The sequence below is a fragment of the Dromiciops gliroides genome, chromosome 1 (genome assembly GCF_019393635.1).
Source record: "Dromiciops gliroides isolate mDroGli1 chromosome 1, mDroGli1.pri, whole genome shotgun sequence".
NCBI lineage: Eukaryota > Metazoa > Chordata > Mammalia > Microbiotheria > Microbiotheriidae > Dromiciops > Dromiciops gliroides.
The window spans coordinates 203,262,814-203,281,322 of record NC_057861.1 but is presented as its reverse complement, the minus strand read 5'-3'; the positions used below and the strand labels follow the sequence as shown (position 1 = coordinate 203,281,322).

Here is an 18,509-nt window from a genome sequence, read left to right as displayed (position 1 = left end):
GTTTATAGGTGGGAAAAAAATCCATATAAATAATTAAATATCTTCTAAGTTTTCCATTTTCACTGAACTTTCAATTACTGTCTAAGAGGGGGTTTGGATGGGATTCTTGATAAGGATGCTGGGTCCTTTGTTTTCTACCTCTTCTCTTCTTTCTCTCAGAAACCCTAGCATCCTGTAAGTTTTAGATTACGAGGTACCTCCTATAGGAAGCCTTCCTTCATCTCAGTTGTTAGTACTCTCTCTTTTCTCCTTGAATTATGTTCATCCTTAGTTTTTTGTATCGTATCAGTAGAATGTAAGCACCTTGAGCGCAAGCCTGCTTTTTTCTTCATTTTGTCTTTGTATTCCCAGTTCATAGTACAATGTACAAACATTATAGGAACAATCTTTGTTGTTTTGCATTGGGTTTTGTGTTGTATCATGTTATGCTGTATTGTATTGTTTTCTGTTGGAATACATGCCAATCAAAAGTGTGAATTTTCTGAGGAGAGGAGAGGAAATATAGTAGAGAGGAAAAGAAGAGAGAAAAGAGGAGAAACTAAAGAATTCGGGAAGGAGAAGAGGAGAAGTAGAGAGAAAGGGGATGAGCACACCTAATAATTGACTACTAAGCTTAATAATTGTTTTATTATTGACTAACTCACAGGAGGGAAACCTGGACTAGGACATTTATCTATTTCTGTACTTTAGCAACTCTCCAGTATTGCAATTCTGCACATTATGATTGTAGTTATACTATACACTTCTACATCCCCATGTGTCTAATATCCAGGGTGCCAGAGATTCTTTAACTTTGGATATCACAAGGCAAGCTAGATTTAAAAAAAAATTATTTTTGTTTTTCTTCTAAAGATGCCTTTAATTAGGTACATAGTCAGTTTTCCAAGATTAAATTGATCATCATTATTTTCGTGATATCCCAAATCTGCAACCATCTTCCTTCCTCTTCTCTGACCTCTGAATTTCCTCACCCTATCATATACACTCCCTATTGTAGGACTATGAAAAAAAGAGGAAATAGGCCTTTCTGCTAATAGAAAAGAAATATTTCTAATTGATCACAGCTTTCTTTCTTTAAAGAATGAATATTTAAAAAGAGAAAAATACTTCTGTTGCATCTGCTTTGGCTATTTGGGAATGGGATATCACATTCTTTTGAGTGTATGACTGCTTTTTGAGGTGCATAAAATTTCTGCTTTTTTTCCCCATTCTGCCCTAGTTTTTCAGAGATTTTTACAGTATTCAGCAGAATAACATGATGTTTCATAATCCATCTGGTTTGCATATTTCTTGATTACTTCCTAAATCAAGTCTATTCAGCCTTTATAGAAACATATCCACATAGGTAAAAACAAACAAACAAAAAAAAAGTGCTCTGATTTAGTTTCCCTTGAGAAGTACTGTTAGGCAACACAGTGTAAAGGTAAAAGTACTTGATTCAGGGGGCAGCTACATGGCACAGTGGATAAAGCACTGGACCTGGATTCAGGAGGACCTGAGTACAAATCCAGCCTCAGACACTTGGCACTAGCTGTGTGACCTTGGGCAAGTCACTTAACACTCATTGCCCAGGCAAAAAATAAAACAAAACAAAACAAATAAATAAATAAAAGTACTTGGTTCAGAACATATACCATATACTATCTGGGTTGTTGTGGGACAAGTCAATGGTTCAATACCCTCACCTGAATATTTTGATAATCATAGTTATACTCCCTATCCCATAGGTCTGATCTAAGGAAAGTACTCTGCAAACTTTGAAGTAATGTGTAAATGCAACAGAAACTCATACAGATGCCTATTCTGAAAGGATACATTACAGAGTACCTCTTCTTTATACCTGCAACCCACACTGCAAATTGCACTCACAGTGATTTTCATCCCAAGAATACATTTATTGAGAAGAATCCATGTTGGATGTGGCTCTCTCATTCACTGCCTGCAGCCATTACTGCTTTTCCTGTGGCTGAGGGTTTCTGCTTCTATTCACAGTAAGTAAGCACCTTAATACACAATACTAAGCTTTAAGCATGAAAAAGGTTTTTAACTTGCCTCCCTTTGCTTGCCTGTGCAAATTGTTTAATGTTGGAGCCTGATAAAAACGGTTCATCTGGCATTTTCAAGTATGCTTAAACATGTTATTTTCAGGACCCAACCAAAGTTCCATGGTTCCAGGGGCAAACCTGTGCCCACACACAAAATAGGGAGCAATCAGGCAACCAGTTCCCTTGGAAGAGGAGATAAATAGCTTGCTCAATGAGTTAAGAAGTCTAAAGCATCAGAAAGCCCAAGTGCTCCTTAGAGATATTCAATCTTTAGTGTCTGTGCACAATGTCCAATGAAATCAAACTGAAATTAATGAGAGATCCGGGCATGGATTAAGGAGATGGAAGAGGAATGGGCTCCATTAAGGGGTTCATTTTGTGTCTTTATGGCCATAAGGGTTCTGTTAAAGTGAAAGTGCTTAAAGAATATATATGTGTTTCCATACACATTAATGAAAAAAGAGAACTTCAAAAATGTAAAAACACCAGTATAAAATTCTCATTAAACACACACACATTCCTGCACATGCACAAGTATGTATACATGTGCACACATAGACAACACACACATACCTCATGATAAAACAGAGTTTATAAGAAGATTTGCTGTATTCTCCATTTAGGAAAATTTACTTAAGCTGTTCAGAAGCTTGGGATAATCTTGCCTTTATCACTAGGAAAAAAGTGAAGCATTCCAGAGATTCAAGTCTAAATATTACCTTTACAATGATTTTCATCCCAAGGATACACACAGTTCTGGAGTCCATTGCAGACTAATGTGTTATTAATACACATATTACTATGGCAGAAAAATGTATTGCCTTCACATGGAGCTAAAATATAAAGAAAAGAGAAAAAAGTAATCAGTGATGTTTGATGATATGCCACTCATTTCTTAGACCTAAGGTGGAGAAAAGATATGAATGATAATTTGTTGTTCAATTGAGATAAATGATCTGACATAGGTTTTTCATAGGTGTTCAGATGTGGTAATTATTTATCATGTTAGAGGCACAGTTGAAATATCTCTAGAGAGGCCTAGAAAGAGAATCAGACAGTTTTCCACCATAAAAAAGAGAGCACTATTACCTATATGAGAGAATTTATATTGCACACTTCATATGTATTTGCTATGTTTCTTTAAATTTAAATTTGGGTAAATTTTTGAATTAGAGAATAAACTAATTCTATTTTGGAAATGCAGAAACTAGAAAACATTAGTCAACCTGGATTATGAAAAGGAACTGTGATACTGATATGTTACATAGATTCTGTCAATGGGATCTATAAGTTTAAGAAATTAACCCACCTCACGCACATCTTATCCATGATATTGTCACTTTTTTTAAAACTCATAAATAATAAATAAACTAGCTTTGTCAGAAATTTACTCAAAGCACTAAGAGAAAGTTTGGGACTTAGTTGTGAAAATACACGTGAAAATCAAAGTCTTCATTTCCTTAAGATAATCTTTATGTTTATGTTATAAGAAACCAGCACAGCTAGGTGGTGCAGTAGATGGAAAACTGGCCCTGGAGTCAGGAGTGCCTGAATTCAGATCCTGCCTCAGACACTTGACACTTGCTGGCTGTGTGACCCTGGGCAAGTCACTTAGCCCCAATTGCCTCACTAAAAAAAAGAGAGAGAGAGAGAGAGAGAGAGAGAGAGAAAGAAACCAAGTTTTCTTTTACCATCACTAAAGTTGTGACAGACAGCATTGTAGCAGGTAATGTGGACTGTGTGCTGGATTTGGGATTAGGAAGACCTGGATTAAAATTCTATTTCTGACATTTTGAATTGCAATAATAGAAAAGAAACTTAACTAGTCTGATCAGCTAGCATTTCTCTAAGTTATAAATATCAACGAAGTTTTCAACAGGTTAAAAAATCAGTTTATTTATGTAAATTACTATAATATTTAAAATTTATTACCCATTATCTAAGTTAGGAAAATGTTACTAGTTAGCATTGACTAGTTTTGTTTTTTTTAACATGTAATTTTCTCTATCAATCTCCTTTTGACATCTTTATCTTTTCCCATTTAATTCCTCATTGCCTTCATCTACATACATGCTCAGGTCTTATCTTCACATCATTTTCTCTCTCTCTCTTTTTTTTTGTTTTGTTTTGTTTTGTTTTGTCTTTTTGTTTGTTTTTTGTACTAGCTGTGTGATCCTGGGCAAGTGATTTAACCCTCATTGCCCTGCAAAAAAAACAAAAACAAAAACAAAACAAGAACCTGCCAATATCACAAATATTGACTTATGACTCATTGATTTTTAGTTATTTGAAATGGGTTGTATAATTAGCTAGTCCCTCCTTAACTTCATTGCTACCACAACTATCTGTCTCATAAAATGAGGCTGTAGTGGGTCATGTGACTGGAATGAGGAAGTGAATTTATGTTGTTAACAAAGACTTTCTTGGTAGAAAGTTTATCTGGTCTGCCTCTATGCCTGTCTATGGCAATGCACTTAAAATGCAGAAAATATGATTTTATCTACAACTGTCAGAGAAAGCAGAACAGTAGATTATAGAAGTTTTATTAAGGAGGACTAAACTGGAAGTAGTAGGAACGATATAAGGACACAAAGGCCTTGAGTTCTTCTATTAAGCTTTTTGGTGGGTAGAAGAGCAGAAAGAACCTTCTGCTTTCCTATTGGGCACCTCTCTTTCTTCTCAGGGAACCATGTTAGAGGAAGCAGTTTTACTTTTCTTTTTTGGTTGGCAGAGTCTTCCTCTTTTACCTATTGAACAAATTATATAATTAGTTAGTGAGGTTCAGATTGTCCCCTTGACCTTTTGGCCACTGTTTATAAAATCTCGAAGATAGTCCAGGGATGGGTAATGTGGTAAAAAGGCCCTCACAGTAAGAGAGGGAAAATGGTGGGAGAATGCACCAGGTATATCTTCAGAAGCCTGCCTAAAAGAGTGTGGTTAATAATTCTCTCAAATAGTTTCATACTTCAAAGACATTTTTGTATGGTTTTTTATACATTATTTTTTGGGGGGGGGTGGGGAATGAGGATCAAGTGACCTGCCCATGGTCTCGCAGCCAGCAAGTGTCAAGTGTCTGAGGCTGGACTTAGGTCCTCTTGAATCCAGGGCCAGTGCTCCCTCCACTGCACCACCCAGCTGCCCCCCGCCTTTTGTGTACATTATTGACAGTTAGGTTGGCATAGTTGATAGATTACTGGGTTGGAGTTAGGAAGACCTGATTTCAAATCTAGCCTTAGATACTTACTAGCTGTATAATCCAGACCAAGTCATTTAGCCACTGTGCATCTCAGTTAATTCAACTGTAAAATGGGATAATAATAGCACCCACCTCTCAGTATTATTGTGAGGATCAAATGAGATAATATTTATAAAGTGCTCAGCACAATGTCTGGGACATGGAAAGCATTATAGAAATGTTAGCTATTATCTATTATTGTTACCTTTCTTCTTCCTTAACCCAATATGCAGCCAGCAGGCATATAAATGTTAAATAATGAGTTAATTTCGACCTCTCATAAAATTAGCTATTTCTGTTCCTTTACATTACAATTGTCCCAGTTTACTCTTATTTACCTTTTATCTGGATGTAATGTGTAGGATTTTTAATTGTTTGCTTTACATTTTAAATAGAACCCCATCCTCACACAGCAAAGTAAAGTTCTCAATACATAGAGCTAACCGTGTCACACTTCTGCCCAGGAAAATAAAATCAAGGATTTCTCACAAAAATAAAACAAAAACTTCTTTTATCTGGATTTAAAGCCCTCCACAATTTGGCTTCAACCAACTTTCCTACCTTTTTTAACCTCCTTTTTCTCTCTCTATTTTACATTGAACTATTCAATATGACCTTATTTTATACTAAATTCTCTTTCCCCATGCATTTGTACATTTTGTTCTCAGGCTTCAAATGGGCTACTATATGTCTGCTTGATGAAATCCTTCATTTCCTTAAAGGCCCATGTCTAAAGGTCCATAAAAGATTCACATAATCTTCTGGGTTCCCACAATTAGGATCATAGAATTGAAGAATTGGAACAGACCTAAGAAACCAAGGAATTCAGCTGATACTAGTATGGAACTTTTGTCTATAATATCCCCATGGCTTTCAATTGAAGATAATTAGTGATGGGAAATACACTATCTCCTGAATCAGCCAATTCCACATTGGGAAAATGTTAATTATTAGAAAATGTTTCCTTGCATCAGCCTAAATCTAGCTCTCTGAAATTTTTAACTCGTTGACTCATTTTTTTTCTTTAGCAGCCAAAGAAAATAAATCTAATCTCTCTTCTTCCATGTGACAATCTTTCAGATATTTAAAGACAGCTATCATGCCTCAGCTAAATTTTCTCTTCTCCAGGATAAAAAATATTCAACCAGTCATGTATTCATTAACTGCTTCCTCTATGTCTGATACTATACTAAGCTCTGAGAACACAGAGACAAAAACAACAACAAAATATGAAGCAATTTCTGCCATCAATGAACTCAAATTCTAATAAAGGAGACAGCATTATCATAATTAAGTACATACATAATATATACAAAGTGAATACAAGGTATTTTATGGGAGGGAGCACCCTCCAAGAGGAGAGGTAAGCTATGGGAGAGAGATCAGGAAAAGCTTTATGAAGGTGTCCAATGAGCTGACTCATGAAATTCTTCAAAAATTCTTCAAGAGGGAGATAAGTAGCAATTGCATTTAAGACATGGAACACAGATAGTACAAATGGCATAGAAATGGGAAATGGAGTTCCTGGATCATTAAACTAAACCTCATATGGCCTGGATTCATGACCCTTTATCCCCATGTTTGTCTTCTACTGGGACAGTCTCCAGCTTGTCAATATCCTGCCTAAAATGTGATGTTCCAAACTGAATACTACATGCCAGATATGGTCTAACTAGGTGATCCTGCCTTCATCTAATCTCTCAGGTTACTGTTAACTTTTTTGTTCACTTCATAATATTCCAACGTGTATTACATTTATTTATGCACAGCCCGTACTAGATTATAGGGTAGTTTTTGATGTTTTTTTTTTTAAACCTCTGTGTAGTAGACAGTAGAGAGAAAGAATACTATAGGGGCTACTAGTCAAGTGAGTTATCCTTGGAGTCAGAATGATCAGAATATAAATCTTACACTGAGAAATTCTAGTTTATTCTCATGGGCAAGTCCTCATAACTTTGCACTACCCTAGATAACTATCTAAGATTACAACCTATGGACAAATGATGATGAAAAGTTGCTCTGATATCTTCTCAACTTTCATTAGAGGTTACTGTCATACAGTTAGATAGTAATAAAATTCTCCAGAATAGATATGAGAACTCAAGTCAATTTAAGAAGCATTTATTAAATACCAATGATGAACCAAGCACCACCCTAGACACTAGAGATACACAGAAAAGAAAAAACAAACAAACAAAAGCAAAATCCCTGCTCTTTCAGAGCTCACTGTCTAAAGGAGGAGAAAATATGCAAGGAATTCTGTATATAAGAATACTGATAAATTGTAAATAATCACAAAGGGAAAGTCCTAGCAATTAAAGGGTTCTGAAAAGAATTCTTGTAAAAGGTGAGGTGGTTTTTTGTTTGTTTGTTTCATTTGTTTTGTTTTGTTTTGTTTTTTATCTCAAGCCTGAGGAAGCCAGGGTAACTTAGATTCCAGGCATGAGTAAAGTCAGTGAAGATGAATGGAGGGAGGGGATGTAGTGTTGTTCAAGAAAAATGGTAAATATAGAGGCAAAGGGAGAGCCTGAGGATGGCAATGGGGAGCAAGGAGTATTCCGACTAACCCTTCTAAGCCAGTAAATGTGTGTGTGTGTGTGGGGGGGGGGTATGAGTATAAGTACAATCATTTCTGAAAAGGATGGCCAGGGAAGCTGTGTCTCAGGAGAAAAAATGTTTTCAGTGAGTGCCAGATAATATAAGGAGTGGGAAATGAAAGTGTTTAAGATGAAAGGAAGTGTGTTACCTGTGGAGGCATTCCAAAGAGCACAGAGGCATCACAAAGAGAGAGAAATGAAAGGGTTTAAGATGAATGGAAGTGTGTTACCTATGGAGGCATTCCAAAGAGCACAGAGGCATCACAAAGAGACCAAGAACAGAATGTAATAAATAACGGTAGCCCAAATATCCAGGATACACTGGGATCACAAAGGCCTAATGGAATTGATGTTCATTAATCATTGAAAATAAATTCACAATTGGGGAATGGCTAAACAAGTTGTGGTATATGAATGAAATGGGTATTGTGCTGTAAGAAATAATGAGCTGGCAGATTTCAGGAAAAAATCTGGAATGGCTTACATAAACTGATGCTGAGTGAAGTGAGAAGAACCAGGAAAACATTGTATACAGTCAAAGCACATACCTCACAGCATTGCTGTAAGGATCAAATGAAATAAAATATAAAACACTTTTTTTTCATGTTTTGGTGGGTGAGGCAATCAGGGTTAAGTGACTTGCCCAACATCACACAGCTAGCAAGTTCCAAGTGTCTGAGGATGGATTTGAACTCAGGTCCTCCTGAATCCAAGGCCAGTGCTTTATCCACTCCCCCACCCAGCTGCCCCAAATATAAAACATTTTGCAAGATATAAAGCACTATATGAATGATAATTATTGTTGTTATTCTCAATAATCTAGTTCCAGTTTCTGTAACTTGGCAACAGGTAAAGTTTATAATGTCTATAATTAGACACAGGTATATAATACTTTTCTTTCTAGTTGGAACTCAGAAGCTATGTGTAATGTGAAATATTGGGGAGACTAGCCCTTTTCTGCCCAGATTATTGGGGAGTCAGGCTGGGGTTTCTAAGATATCACTACTTTTAAATTAGAGGCTATTGCACCAGTTTTGACAGCAAGCATTTATTATTAATTTGACCGAGCTTCTGAAAAACTTCCCCACTAGTAATATACCCAGAGTGGAGTCTCAGGAAGGGGGTCTGGGGAGAGCTAGCTCCAGGGTAAAAGAAGCTCTTAGGAGTATAAGAGGGGAGAAAAGGCAAAAGTGGCAAGAGAGTGAGAGTTTAAGAGTACAGAAATCCTACATTACCTAGAGAGAGAGTGAAGAGAACAGCATGGTTCACATAGGTCCCAAGTGCAAGAGAGACAGAGCTTGAATGCAAGCCTGCTCCAGTCCACCCCCACACCACCCCCTTCCTCCTTTCCTAGGGGCAGCTTTTACACATTGCTTAAAGCTAATTGGTTGACCTGACCTGAGGGTGGTACATTACCTATGACCTAATGATGTAATCACTTAATGAGGAAGTGTGCAAAAAAGACAAGGGCAAGGCAACTGAAATCTAGGTGTGGTTTCTGTCTCAGCTGAGTTAGTCTGATTTCCATTTTTACTGATCCACCCTTGGGCTCCTGGGCTGGTCCCAAAAGAGATAAATTAAAGTTTCTGAGCTAAGCCTTTGAATGGGGGATGGGAGGGGTCCCTGTGTCCCCAGAAAACTCATTATTAAGAATTTTCTCACAACTACTTTCAAGGGTAAGCTCAATTGACAACTCCTTTAAGATACTTTTTCTGATTCCTCAGTGGGTTGTCCTTACCCACCAAAAATTATTTTGTATTTATTCTCTTTTGTAAAAAAATGTAATTTTTTGTATTTATTTTCAATGGGTGTGTCTAGCTCCCCCCCACCCCTTCCCTGGTAGACAATAAGGTCCCTTGAGGGTAGGGAGTCTTACTTTTACCTTTTTGCTTTTGGTGCCTAGCATATTACCTGGTATATGGGGGATACTTAATCACTGCTTTATAAATTAAAATGAATTTCTTTATGGGGGTCCACCATACTGATGAAATCATAGATCTAGACAATTTAAAAAAAAAAAACAACACTCCACATTAGTTTTGTTTTGTTTGTTTGTTTGTTTGTTTTTTGTTTTTTTTTCCTGGGGAAATTGGGGTTAAATGACTTGCACAGCTAGTAAGTGTCAAGTGTGTGAGGCTGGATTTGAACTCAGGTCCTCCTGAATCCAGGGCCAGTGTCCATCCACTGTGCCACCTAGCTGCCCCATAATAGTTTTTTTTTTAATACTTTGACACAGTATTTTTCACTTTGAATTCAGTATAGATTACATTTTAATCTATATATTTTAATGTTTTCATTTTATCTGAAATTTCTTTATATGTTTTTTTAGATATGGTGACTATAATATCAGTTTAGTTATTGCAGTAGTGTTGAAATTCCATGATTCAAGTGCTTATTCTAATACTTAGTTTCCTAATCTGTAAAATGGGTTAAAAATTGTGCTCTACCAACCTGGGGAAGCTGTGAAGAGGACAAATACTATTATTATAAGGGGTTTTATGAGGCTTAAATGAGATAATGGATGTAAAGCAATTTGCACATCCTAAATTGCAATATAAATGCTGCTTCTTCCTCCTCTTCTTCTTCATTATTATTAATAATAATTAAATAATAATCAATAATAATTATGAATAATAATTAAATAATTGAAGTAATAATAATAATAATAATAATCAGGCCTCCAGTCTGGTGAAAACTTCATTCACTGAGCCTTCTACTGCACTCCTGTTGACCTCAAAGAATAGAGTAATTTCAAGGTTAGCTCATAAATAAAGAACAATGGAGCTCTCTGGAAAAAAAAAATCACACTTTTAAGTTTAATCTGTATTTTTAACACTTATTTGAGTCTGGATAATCAATCAAACAATAAATCAAGCTCCAATTTGCAGGGATTGCTTATTACTAGACCAAAATGCCCATGCTGAAAATTTAACACTTTACTTTCCCAAGTTAGTTGCAGATGGCTCCAACATACTCTTGACAAGTATTATCATTATAGTTATAAAAATTATCATGCCATTTGCATTGTCATCATCATCTACAAAAACAATACTATGGGGAGGCATGTATGAATTCATAGTTATGATCATTTAGTGCGATGGAACACATGAGGATATGGAAATGTGAGTCTTTATTCAAGAAGAACATTACCTATTTCTCCACCCCACCTGAACAAAATTCAAAGGTGGCCATACACTTGATTTTGCCAACACTCACAAAATGTACCATCTCTGTGTTCAAGAATTCTGAAATCTCCTCATTTGCTTATAATCTATTGGCCTTTCTCCTCTCACTCTGCCTTCCCTTACAAACTCAACCTTTCATTTGCACTCTGATCTTCAATTTCTTGATGCCTCAATTCTCTCCCAGGTCATTTCTCCTACACTAAGTCACTCTCTACTCTTCTTCCCATCTTGACTCCTTGGTGAACCAATTCAATTCTACATTTTCCTCTTCTCTTGAATTACTAGATCTCCTTATCATAATGTCAATTACACCCAGGCAAGCCTCAGCCTTGAATCACTCCCATCATTCTCCACCTTAGCTCATGCACATGTTCTGCTAATGAAAATGAAGAAAAATATGCAATCATTCTAACTGGGTTCACTACAAATTTCACTACTTATCCATTCCAGACCTTTTCAAATTTCCTATAACCCTACTCTTTCTTTCTTTTTTTTTTTTTGGTGAGGCAATTGGGGTTAAGTGACTTGCCCAGGGTAACACAGCTAGTGAGTGTCAAGTGTCTGAGGCCAGATTTGAATTCAGGTCCTCCTGACTCCAGAGCCAGTGCGCTATTCACTGAGCCACCTAGCTGCCCCAACCCTATTCTTTCTAAATAGGATTGAGTGAAATCATTGCCCCATATTTTTTTTCATGGGAAAAAAATGGAGCTTTTTGCAGTGAGTTTCCTCTTCTCCCTTCCTCATTCCCTATCACTCACACATCTTCTGCCACTATTACCCACTTCTCTTCTGTCTTAAATGATGAAGTAGCCTTACTCCTTATCAAGGCTAACCCTTTACTAGTTCAAGTGATCTCATTCCATCTCTTCTCTTCCAAAAAATTGCCCCCTCTTTCATCCTCACTCTTTCATATATTTTCCAATCTTTCCCTGTCTCCTGGCTCATTTCCTACTGCCTAAATTCATGTCCATGTCTCCACAATCCAGAAAATAACCCTCACTTGATCTTTCCTTCCTTTCTATCATTTAATATCTCTTCTGCCTTTGTAGCTAAACTCTTTGAAAAGGCCATCTATAATAGTTGCCTCTACTTTCTCTTTTTTTCTCTTTTTTCTTAACCACTTATAATCTGGCTTCCAACCTTTTTGTTCCACGGAAACTGCTCTTTCCGAAGTTACCAATGATCTCTTAGTTGCCAAATCCAATGGCTTTTTTCTCAGTTCTCATTCTCCTTGATTTCTCTGTAGCCTTTGACAGCTTTAATCACCCTCTACTCCTTAATGCCTTTTTTCTCCTTAGGTTTTCAGAACACTCTATTCCCCTGGTTCTCCTCCTTTCTATCTGACAACTCCCTCTCATTTTCCTTCTTTCAATACTCATACAGATAACACCCTCTAAAATTGTAGTTAAGCTCAGGGTTCTGTCTTGGGGCCTCTTCTCTTCTCCTTCTATACTACCACACTTGGTTAACTCCTTAGCTCCCATGGATTTAGTTACAGTTTCTCAAATTTGTCTTATTCTAACCGCTCTGCTAAGCCTCAATCTTTTTTTTTTTGTTTGTTGGTTTTGTTCTCTTGGGGTTTATTTGCAGGCAATGAGGGTTAAGTGACTTGCCCAGGGTCATACAGCTAGTAAGTGTCAAGTGTCTGAGGCCGGTTTTGAACTCAGGTACTCCTGAATTCAGGGCCAGTGCTTTAACCACTGCACCATCTAGCTGACCCTAAGCCTCAATCTTAAATCTTCAACTAGTTTTCAGACTTTTCTGACATTTTGAACCTGATGTCCAAGTGACATCTAAAGTTAAATATGTATATAACTGAACTCATTATCTTTCCAATTATGCAGTCCCCCATTCTCTGCCTTTCCTATTACTGTAGCGGGCAATACCAACCTCCCAGGAACTCAACCTAAAAATTTTCCCTTTCTCTTCAATATCTTTTAGCCCCTTATATCTAATCTATTGGCAAGGCCTATCTATATTAACTTTCTAACATCTCTCAAATATGCTCCTTCCCTCCTCTGACACTGCCATCCATCTAGTGCAGGCCCTCATCATCTCATTCCTGGGTTACTGTAATAGCCTGTAAGTGGGTTTGCCTTCCTTAAGTCTCTTCCCATTCCAATCTATTCTTCATTTAGTCACTAAAGTGCAGTTCTACCCCACCTCCAACTCAATAAACTCAGGTTGCTCCCTATTGCCTCCAGTATCAAATAAATAAATATGCTTTGTTTTATATTCCAAGTCCTTCATAACTTAGACCCCTCCTACCTTTTCAGTCATTTTACACCTTACTCTCTGCTAGGAACTCTTTTATTCTATTTGTTCTTTTAATTATTCTATAAATAATGCACCTGATTTATTAGCCCTCGGCATTTTCTCTGGGTGTCTCCCACGCCTATAATGTTTTTCCTCCTCTACTCTAAGTATCAACCTCCTTGTCATCCTTTAGGTTCCAAATTAAATTACCTCCTGCAGGAAGCTTTCCTTAACTCCCTTTTTTTCCAGTTTCTGATTTGTTAATTATTTCCTATTTATCCTGTATATAGCTTGCCTTGTATGTATATATTTGTTTCCCTATAAGATTGCAAATTCTTTCAGGGGAAGGTACTGTCTTTTGCTCCTGTTTGTATTCCCAGGGATGATCACAGTGCCTGGCAAATTGTTGGTGCTTGTTAAATAGTGACTGATTAATTGAAGAATGATAGATTAAGTAAAAGGCATAGTCACAAGCCTGAGGGAGGGCACAGTCAAGAGGACTTAATGGAGATGAAAAGAGGGAGGGGGAAAATGTGATATAGCATTAGCAAAATACCATTGGCTGGGGCAGCTAGGTGGTGAAGTCGATAGGGCACCGGCCCTGGATTCAGGAGGACCTGAGTTCAAATCCGACCTCAGACACTTAACACTTAACTGGCTGCATGATCCTGGGCAAGTCACTTAACCCCAATTGCCTCACAAAAATACTATTGGCTGAGGAGTAAGCTATAGGATTTGGATGATTAGTTCTTAGTGAAGGTCAAAAAATTCATGTGAAGGTTGGATATAGTTGTGATGGTAGATGTGCCATATAATTTAGGAAGTACATTTCAAAAAGTTCAGAGGTAGTCTAGGTAACATGTAAGGGACTGGGGCTAAAAAGGGGAACCTTTGTTTCTATCCACCTACTGTTCAATAAATCTAAACACAATCAAAAAGCCACCCTGACTGGATGCACTACAAATTCATGTTACATAAGCTTAATTAGGCTCTCTCAGAAGAAAGGCAATCCTTTTTACATTCTTCTAATTAACCCACTATTGCATTGTTGTAAGAAAATGTCTAGTGATCTTTAGACTACCACGAGAATTTCTTCTTAAGGGAGGCTATGGGTTAATAGAAATCTATGCACGGAAACCAGTGCTATAAGATTAGGCCATGGAAAAATATTAACAGTAATATTTTGGGGTTAATATAGCATATCCAAAAATAATATCTTGTTAATCACCAGGTTATCTCTCTCCCTCCTGCATCTGTCTACCTCAAAAATGTTTCTTGTGCCCTGAACCTTGAGATGCAATTTAGCTCCATGTGTCCACCAAGCAGGGTTTAAGTATCCCAGTTTTAGAAGGGTACTTTGGAGTACATCTCTCCTCCTTAGTAGCATATGTCCTCTCCCTGGGAACATATCTCCCCTTCTTGTAAGCATGCTTAACCTGTGAGAATAAGCCTTCCTATCTGAATGAATGGACGACTTACATAGTCCAGAGCCTTTATAATCTTCAATGCAGTGTCACCCTTATGTGAATTTTATTCTGTGTTATTATGTTTATGTCTGACTTGTATATTTAGTTCTCATCTCCCCTCTTTCCTTCCTCCTACTCTCCCATTCTATTATTTCTTAATAATACTTGAATATTGAACTGGTTCCCAAATGTTATAACATATTAATCATGACAATCGAACTCATTATGAGGCTTGTTTTCCCTGACAACTCTGCCCATGGAGCTTTCCTCACACATAAACCTAGTTCTAGACAGGGGTTTTCCTTTTTGACAGTTGTACCTCTAGTAGGGACTTTGGACATTATAAGCCTAGTCCTAGAAAGCAATGATAAAAAGGGAAACTTCTGCTCTCACAAGAGGGCCTCCCTGTGCCAGAGGACTGTCGCAAGACATCCATTTACTAAGGTGACTATTACAAAGCATTTTATTTCTCTTCAGGCTTCTCATAGTACCATATTTTGCTGATGGTATCAGCTGAGGGCTTTGCCTTTATTACAAATATTAAGGCTATTCAACTATAGCTTTGTCTACTTCATTCTTCTTAGGATTACTCAGTTATTTTTCCCTACTATTATCTTCATCATTTGTCTCACACAAAGATGTCCCTTCTCCACCTTCACAATGCTAACCTCTCTACATGCACCTTTTATCCTATTCCATCCTGGCTTTCCAAGCTGATTGCCCCTTCTATCATTTCTACTCTTTCTCTAATCTTAAGTTTCTCCCTTTCTACTGGCTGCTTCACTGCTATCTATAATTGTCTTCTCCATCCTAAAAACAAACAACCTCCCCTTAATTGGACAATCCCCTATATCTCACCTCCTTTTCATGTATAAATTCCTTTAGAAAAATATATATAATCAGGGCCTATACTACCTTTTTCTCATCACCTGATTATTAAATCTCTGTAGCTTGGTTGCAAACTCATCTTTCAACAGAAATTGATCCCACTAAAATTATCAGTGAGTTCTTTATTACAAAATGTAATGACCTTTCCTCAGTACTTACCCTTCTTGTTTTCTCAAGCCTCTGACAGTTGATCATCCTTTTCTCTCTAGGTTTTCATGAAACTATTCTCCCCTTCTTATTAACCTAGCTATCTACTTGGTTCCTCTCTTCCTGTTTTTCTGGGTCATCAGCCATGTCATGATTCTTTAATTTAGGTGTCTTGGGGAGCCAAGATGGCAGAGGAAAGGCAGGGACTTAAATAAGCTCTCCCCAAGACCCCTCCAAATACCTTCAAATAATGCCAGAAGACAATTCCTAGAGCAGCAGAAACCACAAAAAGACAGAGTGAAATCATTTTAAAGCCAAAGACAACTTAGAAGGTCAGCAGAAAAGGTCTGTTGTACCAGGGTGAGAGTCCAGCACAGGATGAATCAGCACAGACCCAGCCATAGCACAGACTTAGCCCAGTCACAGCAAACCAGGAGCAGGCCTTGTGAGCCTCTGAATCAGCAGCAGCAGCAGCAGCAGCAGCAGCAGCAGCAGCAGCAACTGCTTCAGAAACTAAGCTCACAGATGGTAAGGGGGTAAAACAATTGGCCAGAAGGAAATTACAAGGATCTCCTTGCCAGCACTGAGGCAGGACACTGTTGTTTTATACATACTCAGATCCAGGTCACAGTCTTGGATGGCAGTTCCAGGCAGAGGAATAACACAAGCACCCTGGAGCTTGTGGCCACAGTGAAATGGGAATCTTTTCATATTTCCAGGGCAGAAAAGCAGGCCTGTTGTAGCTTATAGACCAGGAGATTAGTAAACATACCTCTCCTTAAATCACACCACCTTGGAAAAACTTACAAATATCTAGAAGTATCTCTGAAAATAGTTGCACAAGCCCCCTAAAGCTTGGGACAGTGCATCCTCCACCCTAGAAACAGTGCCCCACTTTTAAAAAGAGTGAAAAGTCAAGAAATAGGCTGGGAAAATGAGCAAACAGGAAAAAAAAATGCTGACCCTAGAAATTTTCTATGGTGATAAGGAAGATCAAAATACACCCTCAGAAGATGAGGTCAAGTTGACTACATCCAAGGCTTACAGGAAAAATATGAACTGGTATCAGGCCATAGAGGCATAAAAAAAGGATTTTGAAAATTAATAGAGTTAGAAACAAAAATGGAAGGTGAAATGAGAGTGATGCAAGAAAATCATGAAAAAAAATTCAATAGCTTGGTAAAGGAGACACACACACACACACACACACACACACACACACACACAATACTGCAGAAAATAACACCTTAAAAAACAGACTAGGCCAAATGGTAAAAGAGTTACAAAAAGCCAATGAGGAAAAGAATTCCTTGAAAAGCCAAATTGGCCAAATGGAAAAGGAAGTGCAAAAGCTCTCTGAAGAAAACAACTCCTTAAACATAAGGATTGAGCAAATGGAAACTAATGACTTTATGAGAACTCAAGAAATCATAAAGAAAAACCAAAAGGATGAAAAAATAGAAGGCAATGTGAAATATCTCATTGGGAAAAAAAAACTGATTGGAAAATAGACCCAAGATAGATAATTTGAAAAATTATTGGACTACCTGAAAGCCATGGTCAAAAAAAGAGACTAGACATTATCTTCCAAGAAATTGTCAGGGAAAATTGCCCTGATATTCTAGAAGCAGGAGGTAAAATAGAAATTTAAAGAATCCACCAATAACTGGATCACAAATCCTGAAAGAGATCCCAAAATGAAAACTCCCAGACAAATTCCAGAGCTCCCAGGTCAAGGAGAAAATATTGGAAGTAGGCAGAAAGAAACAATTCAAATATTGTGGAGTCACAGTCAGGATAACACAAGATTTAGCAGCTTCTACATTAAAGGATTGGAGGGCTTGGAATATAATATTCCAGAGGACAAAGGAACTGGGATTACAACCTAAAATCACCTACCCAACAAAATTGCATATACTCCTTCAGGGGAAAATGGAATTCAATTAAAGAAAGGACTTTCAGGCATTCTTGGTTAAAATTTCCTGAGCTGAATAGAAAATTTCACCAAGAATTCCTGAATGTCCTCTCATTCATTGAATTCCCATTTATGGCAGCCCTTTTCTGGTTCAAAGAATTTGAAATTGAGGAGATGCCCATCAATTGGGGAATGGCTGAACAAATTGTGATCTGAGGTTGTGATGGTGTGGCATTTAAAGTTATATTGGGTTGCCCTATAATTGTCCCAAATTTTAGGGAAAATTAGCTGGAGTTCTAATATATTACTACTTAGACATTAGATGCTACTGCACCAATTTTGGGCATTAAGCATTTATTAAGGCATATAAAATATTAGTAAAGATAGAGCACATGGCTCAGAAAGGAGAGATAGTGGGGACCAAGAGTGGGCTGTGTCTTCTCCCTCCAAGTTCCAAAACCAAGAGTATGTCTGTGAGCCAGTAATCTTCCTGTGGTCTGGAGCAGAGGTAGCCCTTACACACTGCTTCAAGCTAATTGGCTAACAGCATTCATATCTATTGGTTTACTGGATTTGAGGGTGGTTTGGCACTGTATGCGCTGATGTCAGAGTATGGAGCTCTCTGAGGGGAAAAAGAATTAAGCTAGGTGTGGTTTTGAATGAAGTAACTTCTATCATCTGTATTTACAGTCCAAATTCCAACTACATTTCCTTTGAAATTCTCCTGACTCTGGGCTGGCCTTAAGAAAGCTCTGCCCAGGCTCTTTGGGTCTTA

General features: G+C 37.5%; 1 protein-coding gene across 3 annotated transcripts in view; it reads right to left on the bottom strand.

Annotated features, from left to right (window-relative positions):
* NETO1 (neuropilin and tolloid like 1) overlaps positions 1 to 18,509 on the bottom strand; it is a 236,805-nt gene that overhangs the window by 19,962 nt on the left and 198,334 nt on the right. For all 3 annotated transcript variants that reach the window (XM_043976768.1, XM_043976767.1, XM_043976766.1), the window contains exon 8: positions 2,765 to 2,878. In XM_043976768.1, the coding sequence (XP_043832703.1) occupies positions 2,765 to 2,878 (114 nt within the window). The remainder of the gene's footprint in view (positions 1 to 2,764; positions 2,879 to 18,509) is intronic.